At 46.8% G+C, this 22402-nt stretch overlaps 1 protein-coding gene across 1 annotated transcript in view; it reads right to left on the reverse strand.

Moving 5' to 3' along the window:
- The window catches only part of ttc27 (tetratricopeptide repeat domain 27), a 32834-nt gene extending 10852 nt beyond the window's left edge, over positions 1-21982 (reverse strand). Inside the window, exons 1-12 of the mRNA XM_068568491.1 lie at positions 21700-21982; positions 17500-17677; positions 16505-16628; positions 16100-16240; positions 15056-15158; positions 14768-14923; positions 14130-14275; positions 9885-9997; positions 6887-6953; positions 3539-3652; positions 2885-2980; positions 765-887 (exon numbers count right to left, since the gene is read on the reverse strand). Of these exons, the coding sequence (XP_068424592.1) occupies positions 765-887; positions 2885-2980; positions 3539-3652; positions 6887-6953; positions 9885-9997; positions 14130-14275; positions 14768-14923; positions 15056-15158; positions 16100-16240; positions 16505-16628; positions 17500-17677; positions 21700-21790 (1452 nt within the window). The 5' untranslated portion in view covers positions 21791-21982. The remainder of the gene's footprint in view (positions 1-764; positions 888-2884; positions 2981-3538; positions 3653-6886; positions 6954-9884; positions 9998-14129; positions 14276-14767; positions 14924-15055; positions 15159-16099; positions 16241-16504; positions 16629-17499; positions 17678-21699) is intronic.
- Between the last annotated feature and the right edge of the window lie 420 nt (positions 21983-22402).

The raw sequence follows: 22402 nt of genomic DNA on the forward strand, positions 1-22402 counted from the left end.
AGGATGAGGGAAGGACGAAGGACGAGGAAGGAAAAGGAAAGGATAAGGAAGCACAAAGAAGCACGAGAAAGACGAGGAAGCATGAGGAAGGACGAAAAAGGACGAGGAAGGAAGAATCATTGAGGAAGGAAGAGGAGGAGGAATAAGGAAGCATGAAGGAGGAAGCATGAGGAAGGAAGAGGAGGAAGGAAGGAGGAGGAAGCACAAGGAAGGACACATTCATTGTCAGGAGGAAGTAAAACAGAAGACCAGGAAGTAGAACAGGAGATCAGGAAGTAGAACAGGAGAGCAGGAAGTAAGGTAGGAAGGGAACATTGTGAGTCAGTGTTGATGATCGAGTAACAGAATAAGTAATAAAGGTTTGGGAACAAAGTGAAAAACATTTTGGCGAGGGTCGAGTTACGACTTGAGTGACAGGTCATGTGACCGGGCCGTGCCGCTACACGCTCTGGATTCAGACCGTCGGGTGCGGCGCTCTCTCTCCGCTGACAGGAGCCCCGAGTTTCGCGGCTCTCCTCCCGCCGGGCGGCTGGCGGCCGGCCAACAGGCCCCGCCCCCTTCCTGGAGACCCTCGAGCGGGCGCTCGCACACGCAACAGTCTGCCATCCGAGATACTACACAACGCTCGTATTACAGCGTGTACACGGAGGATAATTAGCCGCTCGCTGTCACGTCGCCGCCGGCAAAGCTGCTCAGACACAAGTTACAATGATAAACAGATGAAGAGGTGAAGAAGATGAAGGTGTGTGTGTGTGTGTGTGTACCTTGCCGTGTTGGCCCAGCCTCTCGTAGCAGATGACCGTATCTTCCCAGAGCTCCAGCTTTTCGTAGATGAGCAGCGCTGAGCTGGTGCAGCCGAGGTCCGTCAGCAGGCTGGCCAGCTGTTTCTGAGGAGGAGGAAGAGGAGGAAGAGGAGCAGCAGACATCTTGTTTATCTTGTTCAGCGAGCATGACGCTCATGATGGATGCAGATATCTGGTCGTGAATCATTGTTCATTATAATTCATGTCGAGGTGAGACATGAATCTCTGGAGCAAACCGTCACACTTTCATTGCAACAGTGCAGATGTGACTGCAGGTGGCGCTACACGAAGAGTCAGAAGGTCATCAAACAGAGCAAGATGTGTTATTTAAGAACAATGAAAGTCTCTCCAAAAAGTCACGGCAATCCATCCCATGACAGTCTGCAGCAACCGGCTCTTCCCTGAAGCCACATCAGTGGTAACCACGAGGAAAGTAAAAGCACGACAGGCCTGAAACGTGCAAAACCAACAGCGCTACACAATGAACATAACGTCCATTCGCTCCGAGAAGCCATTAAAACCAATACACGACCCCGACCGTGAAGCGGCCTCCAGTGCTTTGTCTCCTGGCTGCTCCAGTGAGGAGGAAGCGTCGCAGCAATCATCCGCCTCAACCTGCTTTCTGGTCCTCAGGCGGCAATACAGACTCTTCAATTCCAGCTTTATTGCTGTTATCAGTTATTACATGGCGCCCGGGTGACGGCTCCTCCCCCACTCGCCTCTCTCGCTCTCTCTTCAATCTTTTGGACAAGTCTAAATCTTTCCATTACTGCCTCTTCTACTTACTGCTGCTGCTGCTGCACTCTGCCTGCCGTCCTGGGTGCTGTTAAGAGTGTCACATATTTTGTCTTTTGGAGATCTTATGATGCTTTTTGGTTCAGCGAGTGTGTCACACAATGTCATTAGTGGAGTTTCTGACAGCTCCTGTGATGCTTAATGGATCCCTCGCCCCCTGAAGTGTCTCCTCCTGCACACCATAAAACATGAAGATGAAGCTCTGCTGAGCTTTGGTCTCCTCCGCATGTTGATCAGCGCATGAAGAAAACTAGTGAGAGCGACCTGAAGTGAGGAAGACTCTGCCTTCTTCATCGCCTTCCCAAAGCTACTACTTAGGATGTCGCATCTAAGGCGGCTAAGAGTTAGCTCACACTAGCGTTGGCTCACATAAGAGTTAGCTCACATAAGCGGTAGCTCACATAAACGTTAGCTCAGATAAGAGTTAGCTCACATAACCGGTAGCTCACAAAAGAGTTAGCTCACAAAAGAGTTAGCTCACATAAACGTTAGCTCACATAAACGTTAGCTCACATAAACGTTAGCTCACATAAGAGTTAGCTCACATAAGAGTTAGCTCACATAACCGGTAGCTCACAAAAGAGTTAGCTCACAAAAGAGTTAGCTCACATAAACGTTAGCTCACATAAACGTTAGCTCACATAAACGTTAGCTCACATAAACGTTAGCTCACATAAGAGTTAGCTCACATAAGAGTTAGCTCACATAAGAGTTAGCTCACATAAGAGTTAGCTCACATAAGTGTTTGTTCGTATAAGCTTTGGCTCACAAAAGAGTTAGCTCACATAAACGTTAGCTCACATAAACGTTAGCTCACATAAACGTTAGCTCACATAAACGTTAGCTCACATAAGCGTTAGCTCACATAAGCGTTAGCTCACATAAACGTTAGCTCACATAAACGTTAGCTCACATAAGTGTTGGTTCGCATAAGCATTAGCTCACATAAGCATTAGCTCACATAAACGTTAGCTCACATAAACGTTAGCTCACATAAACGTTAGCTCACATAAAAGTTAGCTCACAAAAGAGTTAGCTCACAAAAGAGTTAGCTCACATAAGCGTTAGCTCACATAAGCGTTGGCTCGCATAAGTGTTTTTTCGCATAAGAGTTATCTACAATTAGCATCCTAGCCCACTTAATGAACACCATGATCACTTCTCAAACATCAGCACATTAACGTCATGAAAACACGTCATGCTAACAGTCACATGTAGATGTAGCTTAGCATCACTGAACAGTTCATTCACTTCCTCTGGCTTTATAACAGTAGCCCGTTAGCTACCTGGACGGTCCACCTGGTGGGGGGCTGGCAGGAGTAGAAGACCTTGAGCCGCTCGGCCGCCGGACACTTCTGGTCCTCAAAGTGATCCACGATCGCCTGGAAGAGACGGAAGAATACACATATTGATCTCCACAATGGAATACGTTTCATTGATTCAACCTTCTGATTCAATTTGTTGAAGCTTTTATAGGAAAAGCACTGCAGCTACATGAAGTGCTTTGAAGAAAATGACATTAAGAGCTTCCAATTGTATTCTCAGCGCGTCGCCTCGAGCCTGAAACCTCTGAGTGGAAAACTAAAGCCCTGTTATATTCACTGAGTTCAGCAGAAGCAACGAGCATCTTCCACCGGCTCCTGAGCCTCATAACTCCTCCAGCGGCTTTCATAATCCCATAATGACGTCTGCATTCGGGCTGTTATTGATCAACATCCAAAATAACATGAGACGTTTGCAAGAGAGAAAACAAGGTCGCTCAATAACTCTCTGGCTGCGTGAGCTCTGCAGCTCTTTAACATAAATCATGCATTAGGAATTCATTTGTGTGGATACACGTTTCAGGGCTTTGATAGAAAAACCCCTTAAGTCATTAGGGAAGGGTCGATCGTGAACCCCAACATGTGGGTGACGGTTCGGCGCCCGTCCCTCGTCCTCACCTGGGTCTGCATCATGGCTCTCTCCACACATCGGGAGATGCCTTTCTCCAGTTTGGTCCGGAGGCAAAGCGCCGAGACTTCTACGGCCCAGAACTTCGGCTGAGACAGAAGACACTGCAGACGGACGAGGAACACAACATGAGGAACACAACATGAGGAACACAACATGAGGAACACAACAGAACAACTCTGGGACTACACTGAGTCCAATTCTGGATCCATGAACATCCTTCACGTCCAAGAACAGGAACAGACTGGAGAGTTTCACATGAAAGTTCTCTCTTTCTGGACATTTTGAGAGTTTAATGAACCCACAAATGTGAAGCTCCAGATCCTCAACCAGCTCAAAGGAAGAACAGTTTCATAGCTTCTCTCTCCAGCAGAGCTGTTTTCAGCTGTGTGACGTCACTGCACAAGGGTTTTCAAGGGTTTTAAGGGAGTTTCAAGGGGTTTCAAAGTTGTTTTTTTAGGGTTTTACAGGTTTCAATGTTTTTTAAGGGTTTCTTTAAGGGTTTTCAAGGGTGTTTAATTCTTTTTTAGGGTTTTTATGAGTTTTCAAAGGGTTTCAAGGGTTTTTAAGGGTTTTCTACTCCATTGGTCTTCTAAGGTGATGATCAAACACAATGTACCATCAGAACTCTGATAGCTGCTGGAAATGGGCCTCTATACCCGATGAAGATATTTCATTAAGAACCAGACGTTTACACCTAGAATAGTCTTTTACCACATTAACAATGCAGAGAGGGTATTTATGAGTCATTTAATGGTATCTTCATTGACAAAAAAACACTTTTCTTTGGAAAAATTAGGACATTTTTAAGTGATCCCAAACTTCTTCCGTTGAGAGACGCTGTGTTTAACCAGATTGTTTCGGTTAACAAGCTCATTTAAACCAATCAGAAACATAAATCTGAGCTTCCTGACGTCACATTTCAGCCACTACATCCCTCCTCCTCTGGTCCCACCACACATTCAACCTTCAGGTACCAACAACGAGTCTTCACGCCTGATGCAGAGTGTTATTAGCGTCAAGCTACACGTTGCTCGTCACAATGGAAATATGCAATAAATGTGATGCATGGTTTGAGGTGGGATGAAAACACACTAACGATGTTTGTGCAGTCTTGCTGGAGTCATTAGTGCAACCGTCAATTGTCCTAATTAGACATTTAGTCCTCCAGCAACATCAATCACTGAGCAATTAAAACCAAATAATAAGGCATGGTAAGCATCATCGTCTCTATTGTGTTTGACAGTGAACGGGATAATGAGCTTTTTTTTGTTGAATTATTACAAAACAAAAAAAGCTGTCCATATTGCAGTTTCCATGTCTCAAACTATTAATGAGCGCAGGATTCCAGAGCCATGCGAGCTGATAACGGATAAAACTATTGTTCAATGTACTGCTTTTAATTATCCTGTCCAACTATTTAAACAAATGTATTCAGGTTCATCATTGTAAGAAGGCACAATGTTAGTGTGGAGCTACTCATGCAGATGATCACCTCTATTAGCGTTAGCATGTAGCATTTACACTGCAGAAGTAAGCCTACTCTTCCTGGGTCGTCTCCGGACAGAAGAGACAAACACAATTGTTCTATCCTGGTAGAAAGGTGACCTCATATATAAATATATAAGAAAACAATCACAATTTAGCATATTTTCTGACACTTCAATAAATTGTCTATTTCCGTAGAATCCAGCGGGAATAAAAAACAATGAAAAGTACAGAGTATGTTCCCATTAGATAAAGAACTTCTAAATAGTTGTATTGGGATGTGTATTAATTGTGTTGTTTGTGCATGTAGCGCATGCTAGTTAGTTGCTAGTCATGCTATGTTAGTGTTCCTACATATTTAACGCGTCAGGGCTTTTCTGTGGACCACAGTTTGTAGTTTAAGGGAAAGAATTTTAAAAAGCTTGATGTGCTGATGTAACGGATAAGCTGCACTTTACGGATGCCAGCGTGTGGGCAAACTTTGTAAAGATGGTTTTCTAGTCTGACTTTGACGAGTTCTTCTAGTTTCAGTGGAGTCCAGGAGCTTTTCTGCGTGTTGTTCCTCTCCATGAAGCCGGTTCCCTTCAGGACATGTAAGCATCATATAACATGCCAGGTAATAGCCATCGTTCCAGCTCCACTAGCTCCTCCAGGAAAATGACAGCAGTGTCTCGATGAAGACGACTAGACATGTGACAACCATCTAACCAGCCTGCAGATGCCTGGATCTACATGTAGGCTGGGAAGATGCCTGCTCACAGAGCCAGCGCCAGCTTTTCCATCTCAGATTACTCCTCAAACCCAGCTCATCATGTGGAGAGCATCGCCAGCTGAAGTACGAACGATTAGATGAGCTGAACCTGAGCTTAGTTCACACTCAACGTAGTAAAGCTGACACGAGGGGTCAGAAAATGAGGTACTAGCGGCCGGTGTATGATGCACTTCCTACTTCTTCTTTACAAAGCTTGTACAAAAACAATAAAGATTTTTAAAAAAACATATGCTCTCATTTTACACCTGATCCTTATTCTAAATGATCTGAGAAACCACCATCAGAAGCAAGAAAACACTTGGCAGATGATTAAATGAATCATCTGGCCAGTGCCGAGGGGCCAGTGCCGAGGGTCTAATGCTGAGGTCCAGTGCCGAGGGGCCAGTGCCGAGGGTCTAATGCTGAGGTCCAGTGCAGAGGGGCCAGTGCAGAGGGGCCAGTGCAGAGGGGCCAGTGCAGAGGGGCCAGTGCAGAGGGGCCAGTGCAGAGGGGCCAGTGCCAAGGGGCCAGTGCAGAGGGGCCAGTGCCAAGGGGCCAGTGCAGGGACTTCCCCTTTTGAGCATTCAAGCTTACAAAGCAAGCTGAGTCTGAACCTTCGCTGCAGTTCCTTTCAGATGCTTCTTAAAGGAAGAGGATTGTTGACTTTTGACAATATGAACAACAAACTTATCCACTTATTATTTTGAGAAGTGCTGCAGTGTTGAAGATGAACTGAAACCTGCAGCGTACCTCCACTACAAAGGAAATCCTTCCTGTAAATGTCTTCTTTCCTCCGATTGCCAACCATTAGTTTGCTCTGCGCTCATCCAGCGCCACGGCCTTGATTAATTGTTCAGCTCTAGTAAAGATGTATGTGTGGTTGAAAAGCATAAGGGCGGATTTTAATAACCAAGTGATGTTCAGAGAAACAAGTCAACGGACGTGTCAAGGCAATGAAAGTTACGGAGTCGAATAGAGCAACACTTGGGAACTACGAATGCATGTAGTTTCAACACGTATTCCTGACTTTGCAGTTATAGAAGTCTGTTTCTGTTCCATTGCAGGAAAATATGCACAAAAACAATGAAGAATGACTTACAGATGTGAAGGCCAGGAGTTCCTCTGAGGTCAGTTTGTGGACCGGGTTATTCTTCTGGAAGTCAGTGCTGCAAGACAAGCACAAGCAGTGCTGGGTCAACAGAATACACATGATAAAGCAAGAAAAGGAGTCCACATCCTCCGCCCGCAGTGGACTCGGCCCCGACCGGACAGCCGAGTGGACCGCATGCTGCACAGAACGGGTATGATCAGGAGTAAATGAAGCCTGGCAGCTCTTGTTTACACGGGAACGGAGGAAAGAAAGAAGATGTGCGAGGACAAGTAGAAGGGAAGAGGTGGCTGAACTGCAGGCGTCACTAACGTCCATAAACTTCATGAATACAGAATGTTTGATGGCGGGAAATGAAACCGTGGATCCTTAAATCAGACATCAAGGGGTTCGTGTCCCCTCTCTGGATTATCTCAGCCCTCAGAGGTCTAACGTTTGTACAGCAAACATATTGTGTACTAATGGCACTGCACGGAAACGGCTGAACCATCCCATCATGTTGAACTGCTTCCTGTCTCATTAAGGCTCTTTTAATCTTCAAGGGATTTACACCACAGATATTTATCACCGTGTTCTATCTTCATCCCAACACGATGCAAAAACGTTTGTTGAAACCGTCTCCAGTCTGTCTGGATGCTGCTAATCTTATTCTCTGGGATTTCAACCACTGTACCTTAAAGAGGTTGTTGGGCAACTTCTACCAGTCAAACTCAGTGTAATCTCCAATAAATGGGGTTTTAGGTTCATTGCTGGGATTCTCCACAGAGTGCATCTCTTGTGCCGACGTGAAAAACTGATGCAAAACATCACAAAGCAACAATAGACGACCCAGAAGACCACACGGAGGGTATTTAGTTCACAAGTCTGTCTAAAATGTATAATCCATGGATACACACCACTCTGTTTCCATGATAGATGACACTTTGAGCTCATTGTAAGTGGCTTTGTGGGAGTGGAACCAGGTGTGAGCTGCCTGGATGCTTCATCAGTCGTGATTGTTGTACGGTCAAAAGCGCCAGACGACAATATGTGTAACGTCAATACAACATTCAGTCGACTCACAGCGTGCAGCGCCAGCAATCATGGCGCTTCAGTCTGGACTCAACTATTTGTCACTTTTAATTCAAAAACTAAACATTTTCAGAAAGTCTGCTCGTGTACTGTTCTCTCCATATTTAAACTAAATTATCCCCGGTCTGACTGGCTTTTTCCACTCGGGTGGACATTTTTAATTTAGGTGGAAATACTTTGACACGGTCGGACAAAATGTCATCCAAACTAGTCGTGTTGAAAGCTTCAGGAGAACTGCTTTGATTCGTTTCTACACTGTCAGTTAAAAGAGCTGAAACTCCACAGAAACTAATGGACTTCCTGACTCGCCTGAGGTTAAAAACCAGAGACAAAATGTCCACTTACAACCCGTCCACGGCCGAGACTGAGACTTAAGAATGAACTTTAAGCTTAACCGTTTATGAATCAAGAGATTATGAGCTTACACATTGCATATAGAACATATAGAAAGCGAAATGTACAGTCTATAAACGGGGATGTCCTCTGATTAATACAATAATTAACACTTAAATCACCAATCTAGATTATTCTCCCATTTGAACCAATGCAACTTATCCCACGTGCCGTTTCAAGTTCATTGATGTTCAGAACCGCTATCCAGCGTCTTTTTGAGGTCTTCTGCATTTAAATATGCAAGCACCTGATTGTGCATTTGAATTCATGTCAGACATTGCGAGGCAGAACTGCCGCTGAGTGGATCTAGTGATAGTAATCTACCTTGCACTGCGTTTACCATGTCACAATAACTCATATACCCTCATGTAAGCCTCACCTGAGCCTCAACAAAGTGATAAGTACTCTCTTTATTTTCTCCTTGGATCCACCAATATGAATAGAGTACTGATTTAAATGTTGCATTAATCTGTTTTTTAAACACTCTGGAAGACTCAAGAGGTGTAAGAACGTTATCTTTGATAGTGTCTCACAAGGCAGGCAGGTGTGCATATCCACAAGTCATTTAGACGCACCTGCTGCTCATCCATCATCTCCTACCAATCACCGACCGCTCCATTGACCTTCACTGGACCTTTAAGTCCCAGCAGCAGCAGGGGAATTAATCACGGACTTGCTGTGGAGCTAAGTGGTTTCATGTTATGTTTAATCTGTGGAATAAAGTGGACCTTCAACAGAGACACCATCCTCACCTCACCGCAAGGTTTTACACAGCCACAAAAAACACAGGAGCAGACCTTCAGGACTGCAGAAGACATTATTGGAACCAGCCGATGCTTCCTGCTTCCTGACAGTGCACACGCTCTCCTGCTAGCTCTCGCCTCCGTTTACATTTTCTCTGCTAATACCTTCTGATATTTTTGTTTTTCTTCGGTGAGAATCTTTGGGCAGAAGCTTCTGGACACAACGAAGAAATGGAGTCCCAGTGATTTTCAATATTTAACAGGCTACTGACTTAATTCTGCTGCTTTAAAGAAATTTCTATCGGCTACTTGATAACTAAGCTAAACCCAAGTAGCAGCAAGATGCCACCCCTCTCCACGTACAACTACCACTAACTCCAATTTTCAGCAGTAGCATCTTCTGCTAAAGCAGCTAAAGCCGCTACAGCTAACGCCGCTACAGCTAACGCTGCTACAGCTAAACGTGTGTTTGAAGTGTCACAAATGTGAGCGTAGGGGAAGTATAAAAAACTGGAACAGGTTATTCTCCTGCAGCTTCCTTTGGTCCGAGCCAACATGGGAGTCAATGGGGCAGTTGCAACTACCCCATTGACTCCATTGACGAATGTCTGTTGTCTGCAACCAGCACAAGGAAGACCATCTTCAGTTTTTTCTGCAGTTCAGGTTGTACAACTGGTCGATTAGAATCACATAGGAGTTCGCTCGTGAAGAACTGAACACAAAGAGTCTTTTATTCTCAACATGTCTTCTTAACAGCCATTAATCAGATGATCTCAGCTTACCAGAGGCCCAGAATGACGGCCTGCTCCTCAGCGCTGAGGTCGGGCAGCTCGTACTCATCTGGTTCCGCTAAATTGATCTTATCCAGCCGGGTTTCATCACCCAGACTGTAGTCCTGCAAGCACATGGAAATAAACACAGAGTCAGACGTGACCGTATACGCTGCAGCCACAAGCCGCCCACAACAAAACAAAGAGCGGCAAAATTAGCCGGAATGCTGTCTTCCATTAAGAGTTGCATGTTGTTGAGTAATTGCTTGTGGCCACAACCCTGAAAAGGAAAACTACAACTGTGAGACATGAAGCTTAGAGACTGAATTCCTAATGAATGTGGCCGCGTCGAGGGCAATTCCTTGAAAATGGCTGACGGTTGGCTCATTTTTTTTATCTCACTTTTAATGATAACGTTCACTCGTGGGCATTTTTCTAAATTGCTACCAACTGAAGGCAACCAGCTTCTCAAATAATGAATCAACACAACAGAGTTATAATGTGTTCACACCAAAAGAGTCGAGAAATATTTCTGTGAGGAAATTACATGTAAAGTCAGTTAATGCTTCATGTTCGATAGCGGAAATGAAAACTGTTTTACAGGAACGTGACCGGGTCAGTTTAGGTTAGCTAGTGAGGCTATGTGCTGCTAGCTACAGGAATGTGATCGGGTCAGTTTAGGTTAGCTAGTGAGGCTATGTGCTGCTAGCTACAGGAACGTGACCGGGTCAGTTTAGGTTAGCTAGTGAGGCTATGTGCTGCTAGCTACAGGAACATAACCAGGTCAGTTTAGGTTAGCTAGTGAGGCTATGTGCTGCTAGCTACAGGAACGTGACCGGGTCAGTTTAGGTTAGCTAGTGAGGCTATGTGCTGCTAACTACAGGAACGTGACCGGGTCAGTTTAGGTTAGCTAGTGAGGCTATGTGCTGCTAACTACAGGAACGTGACCGGGTCAGTTTAGGTTAGCTAGTGAGGCTATGTGCTGCTAGCTACAGGAACGTGACCGGGTCAGTTTAGGTTAGCTAGTGAGGCTATGTGCTGCTAACTACAGGAACGTGACCGGGTCAGTTTAGGTACGCTAGTGAGGCTATGTGCTGGTAACTCGGGCTAACGTAGCCGCGGCTAACTGTTGATTTTGTCACCACTTTTTTTTAGCTTTCAGACTGAGGGTCAAGGTCAATAATACATTTCTTTTAAACCTGCTTTCAACTGCAGAAGGCATGAGAAAAGAGGTGTTGGTTGATGCTATCTTGAGGTGTAACATTGTGGGCTTTCCGTACAGAATGCATGATCCAGTCCTCGGTTCTCATGGTGGCTGTGGCCCAGGAGCTGGAGATGGTCGTCTACCAAGTGGAAGACGGGCATTCGATCCCAAGTGTCCTTGGGCAAGACTCTGAACCCCAAAGTGATTGTTAATACAATCTTACTTGGACTACGTTTTATTGGAACAAAATTTTGCAAGTGTTTGTTTCCCCCAGAAAGCTTTGGAGGTCTTACCAACTCAACTTTGTGTAATTACTTATTTTTCCATTTTATGGTGTTTTTACCAATAATAAGTCTACATTCTGAATCGTCTGCATGCTGTGTGTGTTTTAGTGTAAAGACCTAACTGCTCTGCACCACAAATTACAAAGTTTCCAAAGCTGGAAGAACCTCTGACGTCATTCACATCCATCATTTGGGAGTATTATTGCTTCCCGGTAAGTCAGGGGGAAAAGATTGGAACAGAAAAAAAGCCGTGTGCTGATACAGATGAACCAAAGTTGGGTTGTCTTTGTAAATTGGTCCTTTTTAATCCTGCTATACCACGAGCAAAGGCATCCATTAAAGGGCTTGATGGTTTTCCGATGTGGTCCTGCAGAAGCTCATGGGGGTATGAACAGAAGGGGCCGTGGGTCGCACCGCCGACCCCAATGTGAGGCACTCAGAGAGTCAGGGTTCGACAATGCATGGACATCAAGTGTATTCCTCTCGTCTATTCTTGGCAAGTATTGATGCAGACTCATTCCAAACCCGGTGCTCTGACGATGTGTCTTGGCACCTGCAACAAGGACTTACTTTCATTAGAATAACACAGGAGTGCCAAGTTAAGTCAGAACCGCAGTGACAGAAATGGCCCAATTTCCCTGCTGGCATTGCGTTTGATTTGTCCGTGATGAAGTGAGTTGTACCTCTCTGCTTCCTCCGATCCGTTCTAGATAGGAAGTCGGTAAGCTCTAGTTGATGACAGCCGTGATGGAGGTGATTTACTCCTCTAGTGAAGGCCCGAGTGGAGCGAGTACAAAGAGCCGGCGCTGGACCGCGGCCACCAGACAGAGCTCCATGGACGCGGTCCAGAAAGGCAGGAGGGGAAACCAAAGTCTCATTATGGAGTTCAACAGTAACTTAGCAGCGTCATAGAAATTGTATGGCTTGAGTTTTTATATAATCACGAAGGAGGCTATAGGTTTTTTTCCCCAAAGTGTATTTACATATGTATACACAGAAAAAAACAAAGAAAAAAGATATTTTTTGGTGCAGAAAGTTTCAAACATGTGATCATATAATTTAAATAACATATAATGTTCTGATTCATAATTCTTAAATCGTGGGCTATAGCAGAAAATGCCCTTTTCTTGTATTTTTTAGTTTAATTATTTACATTTTTTTGGTGCTGGAGAGTGTGTGTATGTGTGTGTGTGTGTGTGTGTGTGTGCACACGCTGTATGAAGCTGTGTGAAGCTCCAGCAGGAAGTACTTCAGAGCAACAACTATTGTCCGCGTTTATAGTCACATGACAAACGGGTCGACACAGTCCACCATGACACACTCGCACAAACACTATATTTATGTATTTACCTGTATTCATGTGTGTGCATGTGTATGCACGTTTTCATTTATTGTTAGAACTGTGAAATATTAAAATGATCTGTCTAAAGTTTGGCTTGAAGATGGAGGAAATTATTTGATTGATTCATTATGCAAAGGCTGTGAAAGCCTGTCTTCAGTTCATGATTTATGTATTTTATATATATTTATTTTACATATTCATAATAGTCTTAACATTTGTTCTTTGAGCTACGAGTCAGTGTGATGCACTGTGACTTTCTTTCTGTGAATTAGACACTAAACAGGGTGCTGAACCTCAACAACACGAGACCTAACGTGCTCACTGGACCAGAACAGTCAGAATATTCTGTCTCCAATCCTAAAACCAGAGCAGGGTGGCGGTGCAGAGCACTGGGTCAACAGTAGCAACAGACCTCAGGCGGTTTTCAGGCTGCAGAGGCAGACGTCTCCCTCTGCTGAGGATGCTGGGTAACACTACCTATTGCCCCTGTTGTGCAATCTGGGCAGCAGAAAGGCCGAAGTGATAGAATGCAGCTTTAACATGAAGCATAGACTTCTATACAACCAGAGGAGTCGCCACCTGATGGTCAGGAGAGAGAATGCAGCTTCAACACATGAAGCATAGACTTCTATACAACCAGAAGAGTCGCCCCCTTGTGGTCAGGAGAGAGAATGCAGCTTTAACACATGAAGCATAGACTTCTATACAACCAGAGGAGTCGCCCCCTGGTAGTCAGGAGAGAGAATGCAGCTTTAACACATGAAGCATAGACTTCTATACAACCAGAGGAGTCGCCCCCTGGTGGTCAGGAGAGAGAATGCAGCTTTAACACATGAAGCATAGACTTCTATACAACCAGAGGAGTCGCCCCCTGGTGGCCAGGAAAGAGAATGCAGCTTTAACACATGAAGCATAGACTTCTAAACAACCAGAGGAGTCGCCCCCTGGTGGTCAGGAGAGAGACTGCAGCTTCAACACATGAAACATAGACTTCTATACAACCAGAGGAGTCGCCCCATGGAGAATGCAGCTTTAACACATGAAGCATAGACTTCTATACAACCATAGGAGTCGCGCCCTGGTGGTCAGGAGAGAGAATGTAGCTTTAACACATGAAGCATAGACTTCTATACAACCAGAAGAGTCGCCCCCTGGTGGTCAGGATGGAGAATGCAGCTTTAACACATGAAGCATAGACTTCTATACAACCAGAGGAGTCGCCCCCTGGTGGTCAGGAGGTAGAATGCAGCTTTAACACATGAAGCATAGACTTCTATACAACCAGAAGAGTCGCCCCCTGGTGGTCAGGATGGAGAATGCAGCTTTAACACATGAAGCATAGACTTCTATACAACCAGAGGAGTCGCCCCCTGGTGGTCAGGAGAGAGAATGCAGCTTCAACACATGAAGACAGCAGAAACACGGACCTTGGGCAGGCTGGCCTGCGGGGTGGGGGTGTGGCTGGCCTCCTCTTCCTCCTCCTTCTCCTCCTCATCCTCTTGTTTCTTCTTGACCTCAAGAATGAGCTGAGCTAAGTACGTCTGCTGGAAATGGGTCCGCTTGCCGAGAGCCCCTAGAGAGACCGGACACAGGAAGTGGTTACTGTCCATGAAGGCGTCACCAGCATCAGTGTGGGCTTCCACTGGATGCAGCAGCGCCCGAACCATCACGGGCCAAGACGTTCTGGCCCCAGAGCTCATCGACCCGACAACCCTTCTGGTACGGAGCAAAGTAAGTAACGTGCAAAAAGGAAGCAAAACTAATTCGCTTTGCTCAGGTTCATTTTCAATTGTTTAGAAGATAAATATGATAAAAATTCAAATATGTTTCTTTACATTTTAGTTCCTACACACTGTTTTAAGCCTTTATAACATAATAATGACTAATAATTGCCAGATTATGAAAGTTAATTGTCCTTTTGGCGAAATAATTTTGCTATATTTGATAAAAAAGACAAAAAGGACCATGCGGCGTGTCATGACAGATCTATGAGGGCAGTCGGCGAGTCGTTAGCGGCTACGACAGCATCCTCCGACGGACCGGGCGACGCTGCACTGCTGCGTACCCGTCATGTTGATGTCCAGCCCCGACAGCTCCTGGGCCTTCCTCATGTGCTCCTTGGCGGGCTGGTAGTCGTAGTAGGTGAGGCAGGTGTACACACACTCCAGGTGGAAATGAGTCGCCAGGTTCCTCTGCTGCGACAGAGACGAGCACTTCATCACTGAAGAGGAAGAAGAAGAAGACCGTATGAGCCAAACTAGAGAAATCAGAATCGCTTCATTGTCTTCATCCTTGATCAATAGTTTGAGCGCCACACACACACACACACACACACACACAGACAGACACACACCTTTGTCCATGCAGCTCAGGGCCAGGTTGTGCAGCTGAGGCGAGCAGGCCTCCAGGATGTGCTGGTGGAGGCTGACGTAGCGCAGCGTCCACCACGGCAGCAGCTGGACGGAGAGAAGAAGAAGTCAAGAGGACGAGCGACGGTGAAGAGACAACGATCAGCTCCTACAGTGAAGTCAAGACTGCATGAAGGTCCGTCACGCCTCTCACACCCAACACCTAACTGTGTGATGGTATGAAACAAGGTGTGGAAATAGAAAGTGTTTTATCCAATTAAAAACCATTCAATGAACATATTTCATTTCAGAAACACAATATATACCCAGCTGGTTCTTTGGTTCATAAATAAACAAACACAACTGCAGCTTGAGGCCTTTTAGCACAAATAAAAGTCCAAAAGTGCTGACTCTGCAAACAGCTCGCTGCTTCTTTTCTGTCACAAAGAGGCAGGCGGAGGAACAGAAGGACGTCCTGCAGCCATGCGAGTGCTCTACTTCCTCCTGCAGCCTCCTGCTCTGCGCCGTACAGAGGAAGTTACCCATGAACCTCTCTGTCAGACCCGTCCTGCTGGTGCTCGCATGGAGCTTTAATGGTCTGTCTCACTGAATCAATATCCTCCGGTACACACACACACGCTAACTGAGCATGTTAACACACACACACACACACATCGTGGTGGCGTCCTTTCCTCCCTCTGTAGCGGCTGCAACGCGGCGAGTTGGATCATGGATGAGCAGTCGGGTGCAGACGAGGTCAAGCATTAAAAAAAAAGCCCGACGGTCCGAACAGAGCGGAGCCGCTTCACTTTCATCTCACTAAGTAACTGAAGCGCCTCCGGCGGGAAAAGCGTCGCTGCGCTCGCGTCCGCGTCCTCACCGTGAGCTCAGCGCTAGCCGTTAGCCGTTAGCCGCTCCAGGATGCTGGAAACAGACCGGGAGCTGACAGGTGAGCTGTCAGGTACCACAAAGACTCACAATATGAATAGTAACGTGTTCGTATCAGCTCACACGGCAGGTTGCTTTCCCTCACGGCGTCAGGCTGTTACCTGCAGGTCGGCCATCTTGGAGGAGCACTTGGTGAGGATGACCCTGGCCAGCAGCAGGAGGACGGGGTTTCCCACCAGGCTGTACACGGACTCCCCGTCCAGCAGCAGGCCGGCGTGCACGGCCTCCAGCGGCGTCTGCGTCTGCAGGCAGAGACACGACGAAGAGGTACACATATGATGGAGGACATTTTGTACACACACACACTTCCACTTCCCTTCAGTGAAGAGCTGATTCCTCAAACAGTTAAACCCAGAAGCAGCTGAACATCTTTCTGACGACAGAATTTACTTTAATCGCCACGATTTCAGCTGATGAAACCTTTAAATTAAACCTTTAAATGGTTTTCAGGGCCTCCCGGAGTGAGTGGAACTTCTCAGTAAACTGATATGAATGAAGCTTCACACCTGAGCGGACAGCAGGGCCGCAGGCAGCAGGTCAGCGATGGGCACGGAGACGGGAGGCCCGGTCCAGTTGCTCTGGGCGAACATGTGGAGGCAGCAGACGGCCAGCGCCATGACCACCAGCTCCCTGCAGCAGGACACACACACTGGACGTTAGTGAAGGGACGACGCTGCGTTCAGGGTGCCACCGTTCACAGGAACGCTCGTCCCTCACTCTGACGGCAATTACAGGGATTTAAAAACAGGCAATCGGCAGCGCCACGCATTGCTGCTTTTCTATTAGGAAAGAGGAAGGATGGAAGGTGATAGGAGAGGAAATGGATCCGTCGGAGGAGGAGGATGTTGAGCCGTCCTCATTAAACATGAATAATTCACAACTAAAAGAATAAAAGGCGGCGAGAGAACAAACAAGCGCTCTTCAGAAACTGCTTTGTGATACTTTACCCGCATCCTCACGTCCACGTGGACACGCTCATTTGCATATTTATTGTTACCATCTCTTACAGAACATTACTGGAAGTGTTTTTTTAAATTTGAACTCATTATGAGGGCGGGGCTGTACGGCAAAAAAATGAATATCACGGTATTTTGTAAAATTTTGGCGGTTTCACAGTATTTTTTCCCCGAGTAAACATTAATTAATAGATGCTGTGAAGGAGCGCCGGTCAGCCAAACAGCTGTTTTGAACAGCTGGCCAGGGAGCGGTGAGCAGCTGTTAGGACTGAACATGGAGGGACTTAGGACCCAGGAGAGTGAAGGTGTCTCTTCCTGGTTTTCATGTAGCGACTCAGTTTCTTCTGGTTGTAATAGCGGGCGAGCTTTACCCAGCATGCAGTTAGGCGGCACCATTTTATAAACGGCCGATTGTGAGTGTTACAAATTGCTTGTGTGTCAAACTGTTGCGTCGTGGTGTTGCGCCTGTTAAAGAGCGCTAGTGGCGCGTTATTCGTTGTATTAACTGACGACAGCGCCCGACTGCGTCCGTCACGCTGCGTTACCTGTCGGCGTGCTGGTCGTCGTCGTCGAGGTACAGCAGGACCCGTCTCTCCAGGTAGGCCTCGATGTCCTCCCCGTCGATGCAGCTGCCGTCTCCGGCGAGCAGCTGCGACACCTGGGGGCTCCTCAGGACCGCCGCGCAGTCGCCCTCCATCAGGGCCTCCAGCAGGGGGCCGGCCTCTAGGAGACCAGAGAGTTCACGCTGAGCGTCAGGTCATGTGACCACCTGGACACGATGTCATCAAACACACGGCAACGTACACCTGCGGACGCACACACCTGACCCTGAAGGATGCGAGGTGGTGTGTGCGTACTGTGTCAAACGACTGGAAGGAATTCAAACAGATGCAGCCTGAAGGCGTTTAAACCCTCGTGTGGATCTCAATCAGATCATTCCAGAGCCTCGCGATCGTAATCTGGTGTTTGATCGACTAAAAGCTCCTCAAGGAGCACGAGGCTTTCTGGAGCGAGGTCTGAAGACGCTTTGTTTGTTATCGGCGCTTCTCCAGAGAGAAGATAAGGCATCCGCCCGTCTGCTCACGTCTTCAGGACGCGAGCCGATAAGAGAAACACTGAAATGGTGATTCAGATGAGAGGATGAGTGTGAGGAAGTGCAGCAGCTGCTGTGTGGTTCGTCAAAGTGGCTCATGATGAATGATCATCCGTCGCATTGAGCGCTGTGTGAAGCAACGCTGACGGCCGGACGACCTTTTTCTGTTTGATAGAGTCAAAGTGCATGAATGACCAGCAAGAACAAGACAGACATCAAGTCCACGACCCGCCTCACGTATGAATCTCATCTGAAGTAACAGCTGCGTGGTCGAAATATAGAAATAAATACAGACAAATGAAACTGACAAGCTGTGCCACTACTTACGAAGAAGTCGTTAAACTCTTCAATAGACGGCGATCGCTTTCTAGACGTCCAGATCTTGAGAAATGTTGATATCTAGAGATCTAAATACCTCAAAATATCCAGATCTCTACACATTTACACATGTAGAGATGTAGCTACATGTTTATATTGTTAACTCTTGACCTTCTGAACACATATGAACACGAGGAATGGGAATCAGCAGAGGTCCCACGATACAATACCGTCACGATACTTTACGATATTATCGCGATACATTGAGTATCGCGATTTATTAAATTTTTTCCAGCCGCAAATTGTCCCCAAAGGAAAACTTTGTCAACAAAAAATAAATTGATTTCATTATTCTAGGACCAAAACATTTAGAATTGATTAGATAAAAGATCAATACTCTCCTTCCGTGTATCGATACAATATCACCACGCAAAATATCGCGATACTGTGCTGTATCGGTTTTTCCACGGCGTGGGGACTCGAACCTTCAACCATCTTGACAATCCGTCCACATTAGTCCAACATTGTTTAGCAGTGATTTTTAATCCAACTCCACATCCTCATTAAGTCAGTGAGCGTACCGCACGGCTCCCCAGAGAGGAGTGTGTGAGTGTTTGGCTAGTTATCTCCCACACAGACACACACCGCCACACACTGCGTTGTGAGACGCTGAGAAATGTTGATTTATGAAAAAGGACAGCCGCCGCTGCCCGATCAGGAATGATTGTGGGCGCGCTGGGTTCAACATCTCACAGCCCTTCATAAGCTCTTTATTGGAGGGAGGCTGGCTTAGCTCGTTAGCATTGATTGCTTTGTTTCCTCCCGGTGGAGGGAACCGAGAGCGAAGCCGCCGGTGAGCCCGATGAAGCCAACGGAGGAGCCCGAAGTCCTCACACACGCACACTGACAACACACACCACGCCATCCTCGACCCTCCTCAGGGATCGTCTCGCTGCTAAATCTTTAATTCCAAGAGAGCAGCGCCCATCTGCAGAGTACTCGGCATGCCCGGCATGCTAAATCTACAAATCAGACCCGGATAAGTGCAAAGGAAGCTCGGTGGTGGGCAGGAAAGTAGAACGTTCAACCCGAGTATTTGATTCATGGACTGCTGTCCGGATGCAATAAGACGTCAAAATGTTTCCCCGTGGACTTCACGGAGGTTTCATGGCAGCTTCACTGTGACAAAACCAGCAAAGTGGAAAGGAAATAATAATAATAATGATCAGTGAAAACACTTTGTCACTGGAATCTTCCCGGCAGAAAGCACATGGAGGAGCATCAGCGATCAAACCGTCCATGGTGTCGGCTTCGTAGCAACGTGGAGATGTTGCTACTGGACTGAAGGAGCCTCTGACTCAGTTTGCAGGTGATCACAGGACCAAACCACCAAACACTCTGGACTCAAACCACCGTATTCACCGTGAGCTTCTGGACTGCAGCTCATGGCCGCAGTGTTTATGAATGATGTCCTGATGTGAGGGACTCTTCCCTGGTTCCTGTCACTGCTGTCATTTCATTGGCAGAGCTCAAGGTAGCTGGAATGTCATGAACCACCAGCTGCACCTCATCATGAGGCCAAAGCCCTTCCTCACTCCTCGTCTTCCTCCTCCTCCCACCAGCCGCTTGGTTTATTAGATCAGCTGAGCTGAAGGTCTGCTCACCTCCTCCCTGACACCAGGCGCCCTGCTAACGCGCATTACAGCCACGCAACACAGTTAAAGGTCCAGTCCGTGACTCTGGAAAAAGACGTCAACTCAAAACCCAAAAACTCTCATTCCTCTCGCCAGAGCGACCATCGACACAACGGACACATCCTGGTGGTCCGTCGTGCTTTTTGCATGCTTTATGCATGCCGGATGGATGCTTTACGTATGCCGGATGGATGCTTCACGCATGCCTCACGCATGCCGGATGCTTCACGCATGCCGGATGCTTTATGCATGCCGGATGCTTTATAGGTGGAAGATGCTTCACACATGCCGGATGCTTTCTGCATGCTTTCTGCATGCTTTCTGCATGCTTTCTGCATGCTTTCTGCATGCTTTCTGCATGCTTTCTGCATGCTTTATGCATGCTTTCTGCATGCTTTATGCATGCTTTATGCATGCTTTATAGGTGGAAGATGCTTCACACATGCCGGATGCTTCACGCATGCTTTATAGGTGGAAGATGCTTTCTGCATGCTTTACGCATGCTGGATGCGTTCCATCTACGCAGCCAACAGTGATGAGCAGTGCAGACGCAGCGTCCTGCTCGTTGCAGAAGTCGTCTGTTTAGACACAACAAACTCATACGTGGAATACGTTTGTAATTTAAAAACCACAATTATAAAACAGTGACACTGAACTATTTCTAATAAATATACTGAATGGATTTTATATGTGATCATGAGGGAGGGACGACTGTAAACTGCAGGTGAAGACAAGAGGAGTCCATTATTGATATTTATTATAGAATGATAGATCATTGTAGTATTAATACGAGTGTTTTCTGACTGAACACTACAGCTCTGCTGGATGATAATCTTAATCTAACAGTGGAACCACGTGTCCCGTCACACCCACTGGGTCCTGCTGGAGGAGACGGTCCTGGTCCCGCTGGCCGCGCAGAGACATGACGGACAGACAGAGGACCCCGTCCCGCACATTGCGGTGACCGCACGTGGGGACGTCTGCCGGCGCCATGTGGACCGAGGGAGGGGAGCCGTGACGCCGGGCTCCAGCTGGGGGAGTCCGGCGGAGACTCCACGAGCCGACACATGGTCCCACAACAAGACACAACAAGACCCCGCAACAAGGGAACCGGGTTGAGCGATGCTGTCAGGCTCAACCTCACGAGCCACGGAGCCCCGACTGGCTCTCCGCTGGCTAAGCTAAGCTAAGGTTAGCTTAGGTGAATTAAACAGGTGGACAGTTTATTTAAATGGACGTGAACCATGCCGAATGGAAGAGACACTCGTAATATTTAAACCCGCCATCAGGTTTTACTTCACGAGTTATCTGCTGTTGCCAACGAGTGACGAACATTGATATTACCCGAAATAATGAATGGAGTCTGGCGTGACGTTGTCCCCGCAACACGAGACGTATCGTTGCTCCATCACATCCATATAGATTCATTTGAACCGTGACATCCACACGCTGTCGTCACCACAAACAGACCCGGCAGCAGCGTCGCGTTTCCGGGAGTTTCATCCCGGTGAAATGTCACTTTTCTTCAAGCTGCCGCAACTTGCGCGTGTAGCCATCTTTAAAAAAAAGCCCTTTCAGGTGATTTCACCTGCTGTCTGTTGTGTGTGTGAAGCAACAGACACATCCTGCTGTCTCCTCACCTGCAGTGTTGAACACATGCTGCTTCCACTGCGTTGCCTCGCTGGGCGTCAGAAAGCCCCGCAGCACGGGGACCTCGACGTGCAGCCGCATCACGGCCGCGTCCGGCCCGCGGAGAGAGACGCTTCCGCCGCCGCGAGCTTCCGGCCGCTCGGTCGGTCCGTCGGGTCAAAGCCGCAGTCTGGAGCTTTTCTTAAAGAGTTAGACGCTTGTTTGTCAGCCAGAGATCAAAAGGTTTATTTCCACCCATGTGGCGCAAGTGGCATCAGTGAGCAGCCATGACAGATGCGCGTTGCATTGTGGGAGAACCAATCAAACGTGGACTTGCGCAGAATGTGCTGTTTTTTTTGTTTTTTTTCAAAGTTCAGGCATAAATATCTTGATGGAGGTGAAGAAGTCTTGTATTCACCAGTAAAAACATGTTACAGCTTCTGCTGGATATATTTATTATCATATCCCGTTAAATTCATGTTTTTGTACTGATGGTGGGACATCCGGTTTTATTTTGGTGTTTCCGGTTTGATCGGCTGACTGGTCATTGTGGAGATGAAATGAAAATAAAAAATCTTGACTAAACCTGAAAATATTCTGGTGTACAGATGATTGACGTTTCTGTTAATTTGTATTTTTTAATAAGGTTTGAATATGAACTACATTATGGTTTATAACTTGTCAGATTTATGATTCATAGATGTTTCTGTAGAC

Source organism: Clinocottus analis, unplaced genomic scaffold (genome assembly GCF_023055335.1).
Source record: "Clinocottus analis isolate CAN_PGR_092001 unplaced genomic scaffold, fCliAna1.0.p SCAF_8, whole genome shotgun sequence".
Lineage (NCBI taxonomy): Eukaryota > Metazoa > Chordata > Actinopteri > Perciformes > Cottidae > Clinocottus > Clinocottus analis.